At 46.4% G+C, this 17396-nt stretch overlaps 1 protein-coding gene across 4 annotated transcripts in view; it reads right to left on the bottom strand.

Moving 5' to 3' along the window:
• Nucleotides 1–6515: 6515 nt before the first annotated feature.
• The window catches only part of RAMP2 (receptor activity modifying protein 2), an 88025-nt gene continuing 77144 nt past the window's right edge, over nt 6516–17396 (bottom strand). For all 4 annotated transcript variants that reach the window (XM_033917503.1, XM_033917505.1, XM_033917504.1 and 1 more), the window contains exon 4: nt 6516–7521. In XM_033917503.1, coding sequence (XP_033773394.1) covers nt 7272–7521 — 250 coding nt within the window. In that variant the 3' untranslated portion in view covers nt 6516–7271. The remainder of the gene's footprint in view (nt 7522–17396) is intronic.

Genomic DNA, 17396 nt, shown 5'->3' with positions numbered 1-17396 from the left:
TATTGTCTAAAATGACGCCTAAGATTTTAGTATTGGTAGTGAGGTATAGAGGTTTGTTATCTATTAAGATTGGGTTGATGAGTTGTACACCTTCTTTCCCTGAAAAAAGCATAGATGTAGATTTATTGATACTTAAAGAAAGTTGATTATTGTTCAACCAATCGTGAACTTTGGCCAGCTTACTGTTGATTTCGAATATATCCTGGGAACTTGAAGAATCTATGGGGTGTAAAAGTTGAAAATCATCCGCGTAGGCATACACTGTAAATCCTATAGATTGACATAGGGTTAAGAGGGGGGCCAGATAAATATTACAGTACAGTAGTCAAGATGTGAGATGACTAAAGAGTGAACCAGAGTTGAGATTGCATCCGTATCTAGAATAGAGGTAAGAGAATGAATGAGGCGAAGCTTATAAAAACAGGTTTTAACCACTGAGCTGATATGATCGTGGAAGGTAAGATCTTTGTCGATGATTACTCCCAGTAATTTTATTTTTGTTTCGATTTTTATTGGGGAGGATTTGATAAAAATCTTCCCCAATAAAGATTCATTACTTTTGTTGGGAATAGGAGACTGCATGATTTGTCGATGTTAAGAGAGAGTTTATTTGTATGAAGCCAGTCGCTTATTTTATCTAGTTTATTGTTAATTTCTTGTATTTCTGTAGTATTTGAGCTATTGACAGGGTGTAGTAGTTGAATGTCATCCGCATAGGCGAAGATTGTGAATCCAATAGATTGGGCTAGAGTGAGGAGAGGTGACATAAAGATATTGAATAGTAAAGGGGATAGAATAGAGCCCTGCGGGACCCCATAATGTTCTTATGTGATGTCAGAGGGAGAAACGACATGGTCTCGAGGAGTTTGTTAAAGTTGTTGCTCATGGCGGTGAACAACTAGAGGTATAGGGGAGGGGAAGGGGGCACGTGCATGGCGAGGGGAAGAGGCAGGGGCAGAGAGGAGGAGGGGTACCAGTGCCCTACTAACATGGCACCCGGGGCAGACCACCCTCCCTTACTACGTCACTGGTCAGAGCTATGAGCCGAGGACTGTCCCTTCTTAGCCAATTGAAGAACAGTGAGAAAAGTAAAACATTTGGATCCTTACCAAAACCAAGAAGATTAAAAAGAGTGCTGGAAACATGACATCTACAGAGCTGCCAAGTTACCCAGCTCTAGAAGGGAGTGTTTTTGAACATGCATTCCGAACCATTGAGGCATTTCTAACTCAATTCTACCCCATTCATTAAAATCAACATTGTGAGTCCCATATTGTACCAGGATGGTGTTGCTATAAATCTCGTACCGACCTAAAAGTAGAGATACGGGGACAAATTTGATCCAGTCTCCTCCCTGCCCCATCTCTGAAAGCTCTGTCCTCATCTGCACAAGCCTGAAACACTTTAAAGGGTGAGATGCTACCCCTAGCTGGCACTAGGCCAAGGCAGAAGAGCAGATGAGCCAGATTACATGGTTGTGCCTCTTCTGTAATCACCAGCACAAACCACCTCATTAACTGAATGTTATGCCACTGTATTTTTTTTTTCATGAAATGACACAAGTTGTAACAAATTTTATATTTTTATTGAATAAGATTTCTTAGCTGAAGCATTTTTAAAATGTTTCAATGAGATGTGGACTTCCATTACAAAATTACAGTAGTATTATTCTAAATAAAAGCAAGTCAAATACAGGCCTTCTATGGGTGACCTTTTTATCTACATATTTTCTTGCTTACTCTAATCACTTGTAGCAGTCAGTAAAAAGGCAGCTCTCTCAAAACTTTTAGGGCAGAGACCAATGGCAAAGCACAGCTGTATCAATGCTTGACTGACCAGGAGAAAGTTTCCCACAATGCAATAGGAACTTCAGTTTAAAAAAATGAATTTTTACACATGCTAACATGAAACATGAAAGAAATAAATAATATAAAACGTATAGCCAACAAGTGGACTGAGGTTATTTTTTACTAATCACCATCATCCTCAGACTCAAAGTCTCTTATTTTTGTCATGTCTCTTGTCAGTCTGTGTTGACTTCACAGAAATTTCCAAGGAGTAGATACAGTTCGTTATGTGCCGAATATACCTTGTAGCACTACACAAATGAGTAATAGTAATCTAACTATCTTGAAGGCTAACACCTGTTATGGCTTCACTAGAAAATCATCCTCAGTCCATCTTGGTTAGAAATTACTGGTGGGTTAACAAATTGTCAGGAAGTCCTCCGTTAAGTGGTTAAAGTGAAAGTTGCAATCACTGAGCACAAAAGTGCAGTTTGCCAATAACTGATCCCACTATTAGCTATCTTGGTAGAGAGGATATTGGACAATGGCTGCACAGGTAGGGGAGACCAAATCATCCTTTTGTAGTCCTGCTAGAGCAGGTGTGTGAGGGGAGTAAGGAGATTATGGTTTGGAAAGAATAATAAAATAAACCAAACATGGCGTCACTGTGAACAGATTTCAAAGGATGGATCTTATAGTTTAACCACAGGGTATCATTGTCATATGGCAGTAGAAATAGCAACCATTAAGAAAACTATATGGTTCAGTCAGTAGGTTTCACAGTAGAATTTACAAAAAGAAAATGAAACACATGTCAAAGAGACAGCCCATCAGGTACAAGGGTGTGGCAGCAATGGGGGAGGGGTGAGATAGGGACTGTGTGTGTGAGTGAGAGTGTGTGTGTCTCAGTGTCTCATCACTGGTTTTTCTGCCTTACTAAATTCAGTCCCAATCCATTACGTCTAGCCAATTAGGTTTGCAGTATTACCACAATGAACATGCATAAGGGTCTCTAATGCCTGCAGAGCTATCTCATGCACATTCATTGTGGCAATCCAGAAAACCCAACTGGCTAGGTATGCCTCCAGAAGAAGGTTGAAAAGTATTGGATTATACTTTTAAAAAGTTTATTCCTCCCCCAAGACAGACATTCTCAATCTCTTATGTATAATTTCTTTCCAACATCTATTGGGTTGTAAAACCCAAAACCAAACAGATTGCCCTGGTGAAATGATTTGCACTAGACCCCCATCTCTCAGGGTGCCCATTGGTTTGACTGTCAGTAGAAATCTTCAGTAATCTAGTTAAAGATGGAAGAACTCATTTTATGATACTTAAAACCCTCTTGAAAATTATGGGCCCAATAATAAGGATTTATGTCTCAACTTAGGTGCCCTTTTAAAAAGCAGCAGTAAAGAGTGGCCTTAGCATGCTCTTATGCGAGGCCCTCCTATGCACTAACACCCCCCACCCTTTATCAAGCTGCGCTAGAGGTTTTTAGCATGGGCTGGTGGGGTAAGTGTTCTGATGCAGAGCATTTGCCATGCTGGCTTGTGCTAAAAACCTCTAAAAGCAGCTTGATAAAAGGGGCCTTAAGATACTAAGGCCCCCTTTTATCAAGCTAAGGGTTTTTATCGTAGACCGCTACGGTAAATGCTCCCACCCACATGGGAATTCCTACGAGCATCAGAGCTTTTACCACAGCGGCCAGTGATTTAAAAAAAATCTAATGTGGCTTGATTAAAGGGGGCCTAAGATTATTGTTAAGCTGGGGAATTTATGATAGTTTAAATATGGTTCTTCATCCTGCCAGCATAATTTAAGTGCTTTCTCATCACTTAGGATAGACCTAAATTATAAGCATAACTTTTAAATTCCTAAATTATGAAGAATTTTCAGCGGAAAACCGGACACAAATTTAGGAACTTAGTTTGTGTGTTGACTTAAACCAACAAAAAATTATTTTGATATTTGAATTTTGCAGTGTTCCAGTTTCCTCCACTGTTCATGTACGAAATATTTTCAGCCCAACCAAGAAGAGAATGACATGGACATGGTTCAGTCAATGATCTGTAACAACATCAAAACAAAGAATTTTGTTTCCGGAAATTGATACTTAACGAAATAAGGTAACATCTTCAGCTTCAGTGGCAAAATAATGCTCAAAATTAAGTTGTTCAGTTGGGCTAGGGTTGCCAGATTTGCTCTTTGAAAAAAAGAGGATGCCTGGCCCCACCACGTTCTACCTTTGGCTACATCCTGTTCCTTCCCCAGTCCCACCCCCTCACGAACATCCCCGACCTCGGAGGCCACATTTGGAAGCCTTCGTGCACGCGTGGACGTCAACACAAAGATGCCACACATGCGCGTGTTCATATGACGTCCACACATGCACAAAGGCTTCTAGATGTGGCTGGCACCATGACGACATCATACACATGCACGCATGTGTGTGACATCATTGCGTCAACGTCCGCTCATGCGCAAAAGATTCCCGATGCAACTGTCACCATGATGACATCATATGCATGAGCGTATGTGTGCGACGTCATTGCGTCAATGTCCACGCATACGCAAAGGCTTCCCGATGCGGCTGTCACCATGATGATATCATATGCATGAGCGTATGTGTGCGACATCATTGCGTTGATGTCCACGCATACGCAAAGGCTTCCCGATGCGGCTGTCACCATGATGACATCATACGCATGAGTGCATATGCGACGTCATTGCATCGACGTCCACACATACGCAAAGGCTTCCAGATGCGGCCTCTGAGCTCAGGATTTCCAAAACCCAAAAAAACTGCTAGGTTTTGGAAATCCCTCGGGGCACCCGGACAGTCCTCTAAAAAGAGGACATATACGGGTTTTCCTAGATGTATGGTTACCCTAAGTTGGGCTGAGAACTTTTCAACACTCCCTCGTAGCCAATGTTAGGATTCAACCAGCAGAAAAGCTCTCTTAGCAAATCCCATTCATGTCCTACATGACTGAGGGTCTCCCTATGTCTCCACTCTCAAGCCCAGGCCATGACAGAAAGGAGGGTTTGCTTTTTGTTTGGCTTATAAACAGTGTTTAGAGGAAATAAGGTTCACAGTGTTATGGTAGAGACTGGTTAATAGTGAATTTGTTTTATCTTATACATATATCTCCATTGTTTTTCTATATAAGAACATAAGAATTGCCATCTCCGGATCAGACCCTGGGTCCATCAAGTCCAGTGATCCGCACACGCGGAGGCCCCGCCAGGTGTACCCTGGCATAGTTTTAGTCCCCCATATCACTGTATGCTTCTCAAGGGAGATGTGCATCTAATTTACCCTTACCCGTATCACTCTATGCCACTCTTAAGGAGATGTGCTTCTAGTTTACCCTTAAATCCTAGAACAGTGGATTAATATATTAATATAACGGGAAGAGAGAGAGAGAGAAAAAAATATATATTTGCTTTGGAAAAGTTATCAAGTGTTATATGCACCTTTGCATCTGTGGAAAAATTTTTAACCCATACAGTACTCCCCCCAAATCTGCGGGGGTTCCGTTCCAGGAACACTCACGAATTTCAAAAAACCGCAAATGCGGTTTTGAGTCTGTACAAAGGCAGGAGAGGGCAGCTGGGGCGCTGGCGGGTGCAGTAAATCATAGCCAGCATGCTCTGGGGGGAGAGGAGGAGGAATCGGCTGTGCAGAAGGCTGATTAGCAGACTCATTCCCTGTATTTTTTGACCGGAAGAGGCAGTCAGAAAATACCGCGAATTCGCAGGGGAACACTGTATATCTTTAAATGTTTTCAGAACTTATAAAAACAAATTTAGGTGTTTATAAACCACTCCAAAGCTCTCCCATCCCCAATGCCTCTGCTTTATTGTTACAGCTGTAACAGACACATTAGAATTTAGCAGTGAGGGGTGGGTAACTTCAGTCCTCGAGGTCCACAACCCAGTCAGATTTCTCCAATGAAGATGCATGAGATCTTTTTGCATACAGTTAATGTATATGCAAATAGATCTCATGCATAATCTTTCAAGATTCCCCCAATGAATGACTAGGTCGCAAGCCCTTGAGATCCAAGGTTGTCCACCTCTAGCATGGAAAGGAAGCACAGACGTTGTTCATTCCCCCTACAGAGGGATCCTAAAGAATTGCACCTTTCAACTATATTGCCCATCCAGTACAGATATAACCCTCAGACATGACAGAGAAACCACAGCATTCCCTCTGAAACATGTGCATCCCAAGTCCTGCTAGGTCAGGCGATCAATCAGAATCCTTGAGGGCCAGAAACCATAAGAACAGGCTTATTGAGCCAGACCAATGGTGCATCTAGCCCAGTAGCCCATCTTCACAACGGCCAATCCAGGTCACTAGTATCTAGTAAAAACCCAGAGTAGCAACATTCCAGAATCCCAAAGAGTAACAAAAGACTCTAGAACCCCAAAGGGTATCAAGATTCCATGCAGAATCTCAAAGAATAGCAAGATTCTGGAGCCCCAAACAGAAGCAGCATTTTGTGCTACCAATCCAGGGCAAGCAGTGGCTTCCCCCGTGTCTTTCTCAAAAACAGACTATGGACTTTTCCTCCAGGAAATTGTCTAAACCTTTCTTAAAACCAGCTACGCTCTTACCACAACCTCTGGCAATGCATTCCAGAGCTTAACTATTCTCCGAGTGAAAAAAATTTCCTCCTATTGGTTTTAAAAGTATTACTCTGTAACTTCATCGAGTGTTCCATAGTCTTTGTAATTTTTGACAGATTTGCATGTACTGCTTGCATTGAATGCAAATTAATCTTATGCATATTCATTGTGGAAATCTTGAAAACCTATCTGGGCTGTGGCCCTCAAGGACTGTGGCTGTCTATCTCTGTGCTAAGTGGTGTTACTGCTGAGCAATGATGGAACAGAAGTCTCCAAGCTTATCCTGGGGGAACCCCAGCCAGTCAGGTTTTTAGAATATGAAAAATAAATATGCATGAGATAGATTTGCATACTGAGGAGGCAGTGAATACAAATCAATTGCATGAATATTCATTGTGGATATCCTGAAAACCTGACTGTCTGGAGTTTCCCTAGGACAGGTTTGGGAATCACTGGGTTAGACTCCCTCTCCCCACTCCCCCACCCACAACCTTGTGAGAAGCCTCAAGTTCCAGTTGGCCTAAGGAGCAGAAGCTGGCTTCAGGACTGAAGCCTGGATCTCCCACACCGTAGTGCCCAGTGCTGCCAGTGAAACACTTCCATAATCTCTGCACAACTTACAGTAACACAGTGGGTGTGCCCTTTAACACTGTTCATGACAAATGGAGAGTTCCAGTAGCTGCGTTGGTCCTGGAGAAAACCATAGTTTTTGCAAGCTGGGACATCTTTCATTGCATCCATGTGGTCTTGATATCCATGTCCATTGTCACCTTGGGGTAGCATTCATGGTAAAGTGATTCCAAAAAGGTTTCGAAGCCTCCAAAAAGCCCAGTGAAGCTGGATCAATTATATTTGAGGTTTCCCATTTTTGCTTTTCCACACCACCAGCGTCACCAGGAAAGGAATGATGCAGATGGGAGCAAAGATGATGGGCAGCAGAATATCATCTGGGGGGTCAATCAGATATTGAGAAGTGCAGTTGGAGAAGTAGGTTTTATGGCCCATTTTAATGTAAATTTCAGCATATTTGTTAGGGTAATAGTATCCTTCTTCATCAGCCAACTCTTCAAGGCACTGCTGGAAAATGCTATACGGCCTAGAAAAAAAATGTGAAATTTAGCTGAGGAATATTTAACTTAAAAAAATCAAAGTAAGATCTACAACTACTTGTGCCTCTGCCTGCAGACAACAGATAACAGACCCTATTTTTGAAGCAGGAAAAGGATGGCTCAAAGATGCCACTTATCTATCACTAATTTATTAGAAAGACTACATTAACAAAAAAACCCGAAACAAACCAAACCAAAGAATAGTTCTGGCATCTCTCTCATCTCCTTCTCACATAATCTGGCATCTCTCTCTACTACTACTACTACCAGACTTCCCTCCTTTCCTTCCATTCCCTGGTCTGAACTCTCCCTTCCTTTAGTCATCTTTCTGGCCCTCTCCCAATCCAAATTTCTCCCTCCTTTCCACCAGTATAACTTTTTTTCTCTCTTCCTCTTGCATGCTTCTTCTCTGGTCCTCCTTCCCTTCCCCAACCAACATCTATCTATCTATCTATCTCTCTCTATCTCTCTTTTTTTCTTTTTCTCTCTCTTTCTCCCTCCATGAGTCCAACTTTTCACTGTCTGCTCTGTCCCCCTTCCCCAGAGTGTAACATTTCTCTTTCCCTCTTTTCTTTCCTCCCTATCCATCTCACCCTCTCCATGAGTCCAACACTTTCTGCCTCCTGCACGCTTTCTCTCTGTCCTTGCCTTATCCCTCGAGAGGCATCCCTCCTTTCCACTCCAACATGCTCTCTCTCTCTGTGCACCATCTCAACCTCCCCTCCCCCTGTGTTTTTTCTACAACGCTCTCTTTGTGGGGAGCAGTGTTTTTTCTTCTGTTTTTCTTTCTTTTGAAGTTTGGTCTAGGGAGATCATCTTGGGGATGGTGTCTGTAGGGTGGGGGTGGAGGGGAAGCATCTCGGGGAGTACATGTTTGGTGTGTATGGTATGAATGGTGTACATGGGTGCGAGAGAGGCTGGGGGTGGGAAGGTTGGAAAGGGAGAGGTATGAATGGGATGTACCACTATCCACATGCATGGTGCTGTATTTTTCTTGGTGCCAGGGTTTAGGATGCGGGGGGAAGAGACCTTGGATTAAGTTTTCTCTATAGGAGAGGTAGGGGTAGTAGTGGGGGGGCCTAGCTGGGGGGTTGCCCACTTGCTTACATTTTTTTACAAGTTTTGTGCATATTCATATTGGATTATTTTTGACAATGGTTAAGCTCAAATATCAATGTGGATGGGATACATTCACCCATCCAAAGAAAAAAAAAATACTTAATTGGTTCAAGAAGGAACAGGTTGATGTAGCCTACCTTCAAAAAACCCATCTTTCACTAGTTGAACATGCTAAACTGCGCAGAGAATGGGTGGGTGAGGTATGCTCCTCTTCCTTTACTACTAGAAAGAGGTGTAGCAATTCTGTTTTACAAACAACTGCCTTTAAATATCCATAAGGTTCTGCAAGATAAAGAGGGGAGATATGTGATTGTTCTAGGGGAATTGTGGGGACAAAAATGGTTGTTTTGTAATCTGTATGCTCCCAATGTGTACAGCAATCATTTCTTTTCTGACCTACTAGCCAAGATAGCCATGTACCCGAAGGTAAAATTATGGTCTTACCTGTTAATTTTCTTTCCTTTAGAAGCAGCAGACGAATCCAGACTAGTGGGTATAGCTCACATCGACCAGCAGGTGGAGATAGAGAACTGATTAACAGTTGGCCTTAAAGCCTGGTGTTCCTTCTGTTGATTCAGTTATGCACTCTGCCCAAGCATCCCGAAAGGAGAATGAGCCGCCACAAAACTCCATTCCAGTAGAAAATGTGTCTTTCTCTTCTTATCCTTATCATATGTTTCTCTTTTGTTCTTTTTTTTTTTTCCAGTAATGAAATAATACACTTACCAACTATAGCCCCAACTAACCCAATCAACTAAACACCCTACACACAACCAGTGCCTTTGGGGAGGGGCTCTGGATTCATCTGCTGCTTCTAAAGGAAAGAAAATTAACAGGTAAGACCATAATTTTACCTTCCATAGCAAAGCAGCAGATGAATCCAGACTAGTGGGATGTAGCAAAGCAAACTCAAACTGGGTGGGACGCCAATGCCGCCTCTGTCAGCACTGCCGCGCCAAAACTCGCCTCTGACCGGGCCGCCACATCCAAACGATAATGCTGTGAAAAAGTATTTGTCGACGACCAAGTGGCCGCTCGGCAAATCTCCTCTAAAGACATCCCCCCGGACTCCGCCCAAGAGGTCGCCAAAGCCCGAGTGGAATGAGCATGAAGGTGCTCTGGTACCTTCTTCCCCGACAACACATACGCCGAAGCAATAGTGTCCTTGACCCAACGCGCAATGGACGCTTTAGACGCCGCCATCCCTCTGTTTTTACCCGCGAAAGCGACAAAGAGATGGTCCGACCGACGAAAATCATTCGTCACTTCCAAATAATGGAGAAGCATACGGCGTACATCTAGCAGCCGTAAAGACAAAAATCGTGACCCCCAATCCTCCCTCCGAAAGGATGGAAGGAACAAACTCTGGTTCACATGAAAGGAAGAAATAACCTTCGGCAGGAAGGACGGCACCGTACGCACCGACACCCCAGTCTCCGAAAAACGCAAAAAGGGTTCTCTGCAAGAAAGCGCCTGCAGCTCCGATACTCGCCTTGCTGAAGCCATTGCCACCAAAAAAACTGTTTTCAGCGTGACATCTTTCAACGTGGCCGCTGCCAGGGGCTCAAAAGGTGCCCCCTGCAACTTCCCAAGGACGAGTTTAAGATTCCACGTTGGACAAATACGCTTAACCGGCGGGCGGATATGGTTCACCCCTTTGAGGAAACGGACCACGTCCGGCTGCGACGCGAGAGCCGAGCGATCCACCCGGCCCCTGTAACAGGCAATGGCCGCCACCTGAACCTTTAAAGAGTTATAGGCTAACCCTTTCTCTACGCCCTCCTGCAGGAAAGCAAGAATAGCCGGCAGAGAAGCCTTGAAGGGCGCCACTCCCTGGCGACCGCACCATGCCTCAAAAATCTTCCAGACTCTCGCATAGGAGGCTGACGTCGAAAGTTTCTTGGCTTTAAGCAGAGTGGCGATCACCCTCTCTGAATAGCCCTTCTTTTTTAGCCTTGACCGCTCAATAGCCAGGCCGTAAGACCAAAGCGGGCCGGATCTTCTATCCATATTGGACCCTGAGTCAGTAAGTCCGGCGTTACCTGGAATGTCACCCGCTCGCCTACCGAAAGCTGAATCAGATCTGCGTACCACGGCCGACGCGGCCAATACGGAGCCACCAGGATGACTCTGCCGCGAAAGCGAGAGATGCGCTGTAACACTTGCCCTATCATGGGCCACGGCGGGAACACATACAGAAGGGAATTCGGAGGCCATGGGAGAGCTAACGCGTCCACCCCCTCCGAACCCTCTTCCTTGCGTCTGCTGAAGAACCGAGGCAACTTCGCATTGCGGGACGAGGCCATGAGATCCATCTCCGGCAAGCCCCACCGACGGACTAGCCGGCTGAACGCTCGAGGAGACAACTCCCACTCTCCCGGATCCAGAAGATTCCTGCTGAGAAAGTCCGCTTGCACGTTTTCGTGACCTGCAATGTATGCCGCCGACAGAAGCGGCACATGCCTCTCCGCCCATCGAAACAAATTTCTTGCCTCTTCTGCTAACTGCGGACTCCGGGTACCCCCCTGCCGATTGACATAGGCGACCGCCGTGACACTGTCCGAAAAGACTCTGGTCGGCTTGTCCTGAATCAGTGACTGAAAAGCCAGCAGCGCCAGCCTGACCGCTTTTAATTCCAACAAATTGATGGGCCACTGGGCCTCCTGGAAGGACCACATCCCCTGCACTGACGCCTGCAGGCACTGGGCCCCCCAACCCCGCAGACTGGCATCCGTGGTGACCACTACCCAGTCCGGCGTGGCCAACGGCATGCCCTTCCACAGATGCAACTCGTGGAGCCACCACTGCATGCTGTGAGCTGCTCGACAACTCCATGGGAGACGCACATTGTAGTTCAGAGAAGCTGGGGACCAGCGAGAGAGCAGAGACTGTTGTAAGGGCCTCATGTGGCTCCGCGCCCAGGGGACCACCTCCAGAGTCGCCACCATGGAACCCAGCACCTGTACATAATCCCAAACTCGCGGTCTGGCCGTCCCGAGAAGTAGGCGAATTTGAACCTGTAATTTCTCCCCCCGGTCTCGGGGTAGAAACACCTTCCCCAGAGCCGTGTCGAACCGCACCCCCAGATGCAGCAACGACTGCGACGGGGACAGAAAACTTTTGGGAAAGTTGACAATCCACCCCAACGACTGTAGGAGAGAAATCACTCGCTGAGTAACCGCCACACTCTCCTGTCTGGACGAGGCGCGGATTAACCAGTCGTCTAGGTAAGGGTGTACCCGAATCCCTTCCTTGCGGAGGAAGGCGGCTACCACCACCATGACCTTGGAAAAGGTGCGGGGGGCCGTTGCCAAGCCGAAGGGCATTGCCCGAAACTGATAATGCTGGCCTAGAATCGCAAACCGCAGATACCGCTGATGCGGAGGCCAGATCGGAATATGGAGGTATGCCTCCTTGAGATCGAGGGACGTGAGGAACTCTCCCGGTCGTACAGCCGCAATAACCGAGCGCACCGTCTCCATCCGGAAATGGCGAACACTGAGAAATCTGTTGACTCTTTTGAGATCCAGCACCGGCCTGAAGGACCCCCCCTTCTTTGGCACAATGAAGTAAAGGGAATATATACCTGTGCCTACCTCTTCCGGGGGCACCGGTACCACTGCCCCTAGCTCGAGCAGCCCCTGAAGAGTCATCCGGACTGCGTCTCCCTTGGCCGCCCCATTGCACGGGGACACCAAGAAAGAATCTACGACGGGAGAGGCGAACTCTAACTTGTACCCTTCTTGAACAATGTCCAACACCCACTGATCTGACGTGATCGTGGCCCACTCCGCCCGGAACTCCGAAAGCCGGCCCCCTAAGGGAAAGGCGGAGGGAGCCACGCCCCCGTCATTGTGGAGTGCGAGTGGCTGGGGTACGTGTGGACTGCCCCGACGAGGGTCTCGTCGTACGAAAGGACCCCCTCTGCTGAAACCTTGGTCTCGAAGCCGAGGACGAACCAGCAACCGATCTGAAGAAAGGCTTACCAGACCTGGATCTCCGAACATCCCTGAAGCGCGGTCTCGACGATGAGGGCCTCACCGAGGGCCTAGCCCTATCCTCCGGTAAACGCTGAGTTTTGGTATCCCCAAAATCCTTCACCAGTTTATCTAAATCTTCTCCAAACAATAAACCCCCTTTAAAAGGGAGCCTAACCAGCCGAAGCTTAGAAGCAGCATCGGCCGCCCAATGCCGTAGCCATAGGGATCTGCGAGATACCACTGAAAGAGACATCTGCTTCGCAGACGCCCTAATAATATCATATAAGGAGTCTGCCAAATAAGCCAAGCCGGACTCCAAATCTGCCAGCTCCGAATGGACAGCACCTCCAGACTCCATTAAATTATCTGACATCACCTGTGACCACTGCAGACATGCTCGTGCCGCATAAGAACTGCAGATGGCTGCCTGCAAGGTAACTGCCGCGACCTCAAAGGACATTTTTAAGGAAGATTCAATCTTCCTATCCTGCGCATCCTTCAACGTCACTCCCCCCTCCACCGGTAAGGTAGTCCGTTTGGTTACCGCGGCCACCAAAGCATCCACCCTGGGCAATCTAAACTTATCCAGTTCCGCCGGGTCAACCGGATACAAGAGCCGCATGGCTTTTGCCACCCTTAAACTGGCTTCCGGCGTATCCCATTGCGCCGAGATCAGCTCCTGCATGGCTTCATGCACCGGAAAAGACTTAGGTGGTCTACGCGTGCCAGCCATCAGGGGATTACCTGATACCGCAGTATCAGCCTGAGAAATATTCAGCCCCTGTAAAGCTTTCGAAATTAAGGAAGACAGTTCTTCTCTATGAAATAACCGTAGAGCGGACGGGTCATCCACTTCTTGACCCGGGGGATCCACAGCATCCCAATCCAAGACCTCCCCCTCCTCCAACGATTCCGGCAGAGAAAAAGGGGATCTAGTCAGAATATCCTCTGCTTCCACGGTCGCGAGCCTGCACTTCTTTGCACCCAGCGCCCTCGCTGGCGACCCCACCGTGCCCTCAGCCGGTTTGCCTGTCTCCCCAGGCACCACCGCCGACGTCGAGGGCACCGGAAGGGACACATCGACCACCGGCACCGGCGGGGCGGGCTGCGCACCCTGTAACAAAAATGCCCGGTGCAGCAGCATCACAAATTCCGGCGAAAATGAACCCCACTGAAGGGCCGCTGAACCGCCTTGCTCCGGGCCGGGGAGCGGGGCCGCGACTTCCGCAATTGCTCCCGCCTCCCCCACCGCCGCTGAACTCCCCACTGCTATGGTAGAGCCTCGCAGCTCTGACTCACCCTTGCGTGCCGGGGACATGTCCCGTGCCTCTGTGACCCGGGCAATCGCCTGCTCACAAGCCTGCAACAAGGCACCTTCAGCCAGTGCAAGCTCACACTCGGCCGAGCAAAGGCCCGACGGTGTTCTGCGCGCTCCACAGCGCGAACACCTCTGACCGGCCTCCGTTGCCATGCCGCGTTTCTTTTTTTTTTTTTTTCACATGCGGCAAACGCCGCCGACTGCCGACTCCACCCCCAACCACCCCTACCGTCGGCAACGCGACACCCAAGCCCCGAGGCAGGGAATACACTCACCCCTCTGCTCCCACGAACCCAGACGCCAGGACACAGCTGGTAAGTGTACTGCAAGCAAATGCACAGATTGCAGAGCTCAGCACAAAACAGGAAGTCGATTCTTTTTTTTTTTTTTTTTTACTGGAATGAAGAAAGAAGACTCCTGCAGGACAAACAAACCCTCAATCACCCGGAGGGGAGGGTGGAGTAGGGACCTGGGGGGGCCCAGGTGTAACTCCTAAAGCCGGCACCACTCAGCCAGGCACCCCTATCCTACTGAAGAGACATAGTCTCAACAGAGGAAGTCCACCGAACACCAATATCTCCGGCAGCATCCAGAATCCAAGAGCTAGAGGGCTAGCTCAGTCCCTGCTGGGAGATAGAGCAAAACTGAATCAACAGAAGGAACACCAGGCTTTAAGGCCAACTGTTAATCAGTTCTCTATCTCCACCTGCTGGTCGATGTGAGCTATACCCACTAGTCTGGATTCATCTGCTGCTTTGCTATGGAACTACCAACCTGTAGTGGGGGGAGATTTCAATATCACGGCAGATTCTGATCTGGATTAAAACCAAAGCTCTTGTATCCCTTGCAGACCCTCCCCATATGGATTACTAACAAAGATGAAAAGCTGTTTCATTCCATTTTATCTTCCTTTATATGGCGCAACAAACGAGCTAGAATTAGCTATTCGAAATTGGTGCTGAAGCCCCGGCGTGGAGGCTTGAATCTCCCGGACCTTAGATTCTATAATATTGCCGCTTTGCTCAGGTTTCTACATGAGGGGTGGACTGATCACTTTAAATATTCTCCGAAGGGATAGCTTACCTCTTGGTGCTCGCCACACTCGATCTTGACCCTATTCCATATGAAACCTTTGATCCTCCCGGGGAGGGTTCCTGGTGATGTCCCTTTTGCAGCCTTTTGGGTTGGCATGGAGATGGTGGAGATGACAGCGGAGAACCCCAGATGCCTCCTTGTTGTTGCCGCTGTGTGGCAGCATTAATTTCCCTTTGGGGATGGGACCATCTTGGTTTTGGCTGTGGGAACAGAGGGGGTGTAGGCAGTGGCGTACCTAGGGTATGTGGCACCCGGGGCCCATCATTTTTTGACACCCCCCCCCCCCCATGTAAAAAAATATTTTTTTGTAATGACCATGAAACGGAATAAATGGTCAGAATAGAAACAGGCAGTGAAAATTTTCTTATATTCCAAACATAACATAACATAAATTATGTCTGAATTGTCATGACATCAGCAGTACATATGGAGTAGTTGCAGGTGATGCTTGGGACAGTTCTGATTGTGTTAGTTCGGTTTTATGTGTTTTTTTAATAGAAGGGTTTTATTTCTTTTTTGAAGGTTTTGTAGTTTGTGGTCGAGGTCAATAGGTTGTAGAGTTGGGGGTCGAGTGTTAGGAGATTGTCGAACTGTTTTTTTCTTTTGACGTTTTTGGTTGGAGGGTGTGTGAATGGTGCGTGAGTTCTCCTATGTCTGGTTGAGGTGGATTGAATTATTTAGCTGAAGAAATTAGTTACCCCCTCATCCCACACACATTAATTCTCTTCCATTTTTGTTCCCATTATAAAAAACACTGATAAGTTCCCAGAAAAAAAATACATTAAAATAAGAAGTGAAAACAAAGGCCCCTACAGATGAGAACATAACATAAGAATAGCCTAACTGGGTCAGACCAATGGTCCATCATGCCCAGTAGCCCATTCTCATGGTAGCCAATCCAGGACACTAATACCTGGTCAAAACCCAAAGAGTAGCAACATTCCATGCTACCGATCCAGGGCAAGCAGACATTTCCCCCATGTCTTAATAACAGATTATGGACTTTTCCTCCAGGAATTTGTCCAAATCTTTCTTAAAACCAGCTACACTATCTGCTTTTACCATAACTTCTGGCCACTTCATTTTTAAGTTTAGATCTTTCCTTTCAAACAGAGACCTTGCTAGATGTCAAATACAGCACAAGGTAACTTCACATGGACTTAGCTGTGCAAGAAATGTGAATCTCCTCATACACCCACCATATAGTGCAAAAATGTGCAAAGGTCTGTTTTTTTCTTTCGATCACTACATAGCCTAATGCCACACAAGCAGCACTGTTACAAACATATTCTGTAGGTCAATGCTAAGGATAACAAAGTTTCCTTCCTTGGACCAGAAGGAGATAAACCACTGGAAGAGATCCCAAAACAACACCCAAAGACCCACTCAGTGTGTGAACCAGTTGAGTGGAGTGGACTAACTGGGGGGTGGAAATGGGCCTGGAGTTTGCTCAGCAGAATTTCCCAGACCACCTCTTCCTCTCAACACATTGACACGCTGCCACCACCACCACTAGGAACACCTCACTGGGTAGGCCAGCTATGCTATAAACTTTATAAAACACATTATTATATTTTCTTATAAAGCACATATTTTAACTGAACTCTCTGACATCCTCAGCCTTTCCATTCACAAAAATAGAAGGAAGAAAAGTTCCCATTTCCTGCTGTCTCATGTCCCCGGCCTATACAATATTTTTTTTTCTGCAGACCCTTCAAAAGTCTGACCAAATCCTCGTTTCACTTGCATTATAAAGTACTGAGGATGCCATCTCTCCCCAATCCCAGGTCCTAAAGTCTAAGACAGTAGCGCAAACTAATGCTGCCAGATTCAGGAAAAAAAAGTTTCGATTCGATTCAGCCTATTGAATTGGTTTTTAAATTTGATTTTCCTGCCCAGTTGGGTGATTTTTTTCAAAACTCCTGGTGGGTTTTATAGCTTTTTCACCCCCTATGGCTTCTCCTAACCATACTGGCGCTATGGTGTAAATAAAATAAAGAAACAAAAAGGACTTTTCCTCTCTCTGTTAAATCCTAGCTCACGTTTGCAGTCCAACACCAGCTCTGGCAGGATACACATTTCAAATCTGACATATTATAATCACAAAACAGAAAATAAAATTAATTTTTCTACCTTTTGTTGTCTGGTTATATTTCAAATCTTGTTGGTCCAAGGCTCTGGTTTTCTTCTGATAACTTGGGGTCTCCTTCTTTCTTCTTTCTGCATGCTAACCATCCATCTGCTAACTCTGTCCTCCCTTTCCATTTCCCTTCCCTCCCCAGGAAGTCTAGTATCTTTCCTTTTTTTCATCTCCCTCCACAGATCCACATTTTCTTAACTACCCTTTCAT

Source organism: Geotrypetes seraphini, chromosome 13 (assembly GCF_902459505.1).
Source record: "Geotrypetes seraphini chromosome 13, aGeoSer1.1, whole genome shotgun sequence".
Lineage (NCBI taxonomy): Eukaryota > Metazoa > Chordata > Amphibia > Gymnophiona > Dermophiidae > Geotrypetes > Geotrypetes seraphini.
Note: the sequence above shows the minus strand (reverse complement) of the source record. Positions and strands in the feature narration are given on the sequence as shown.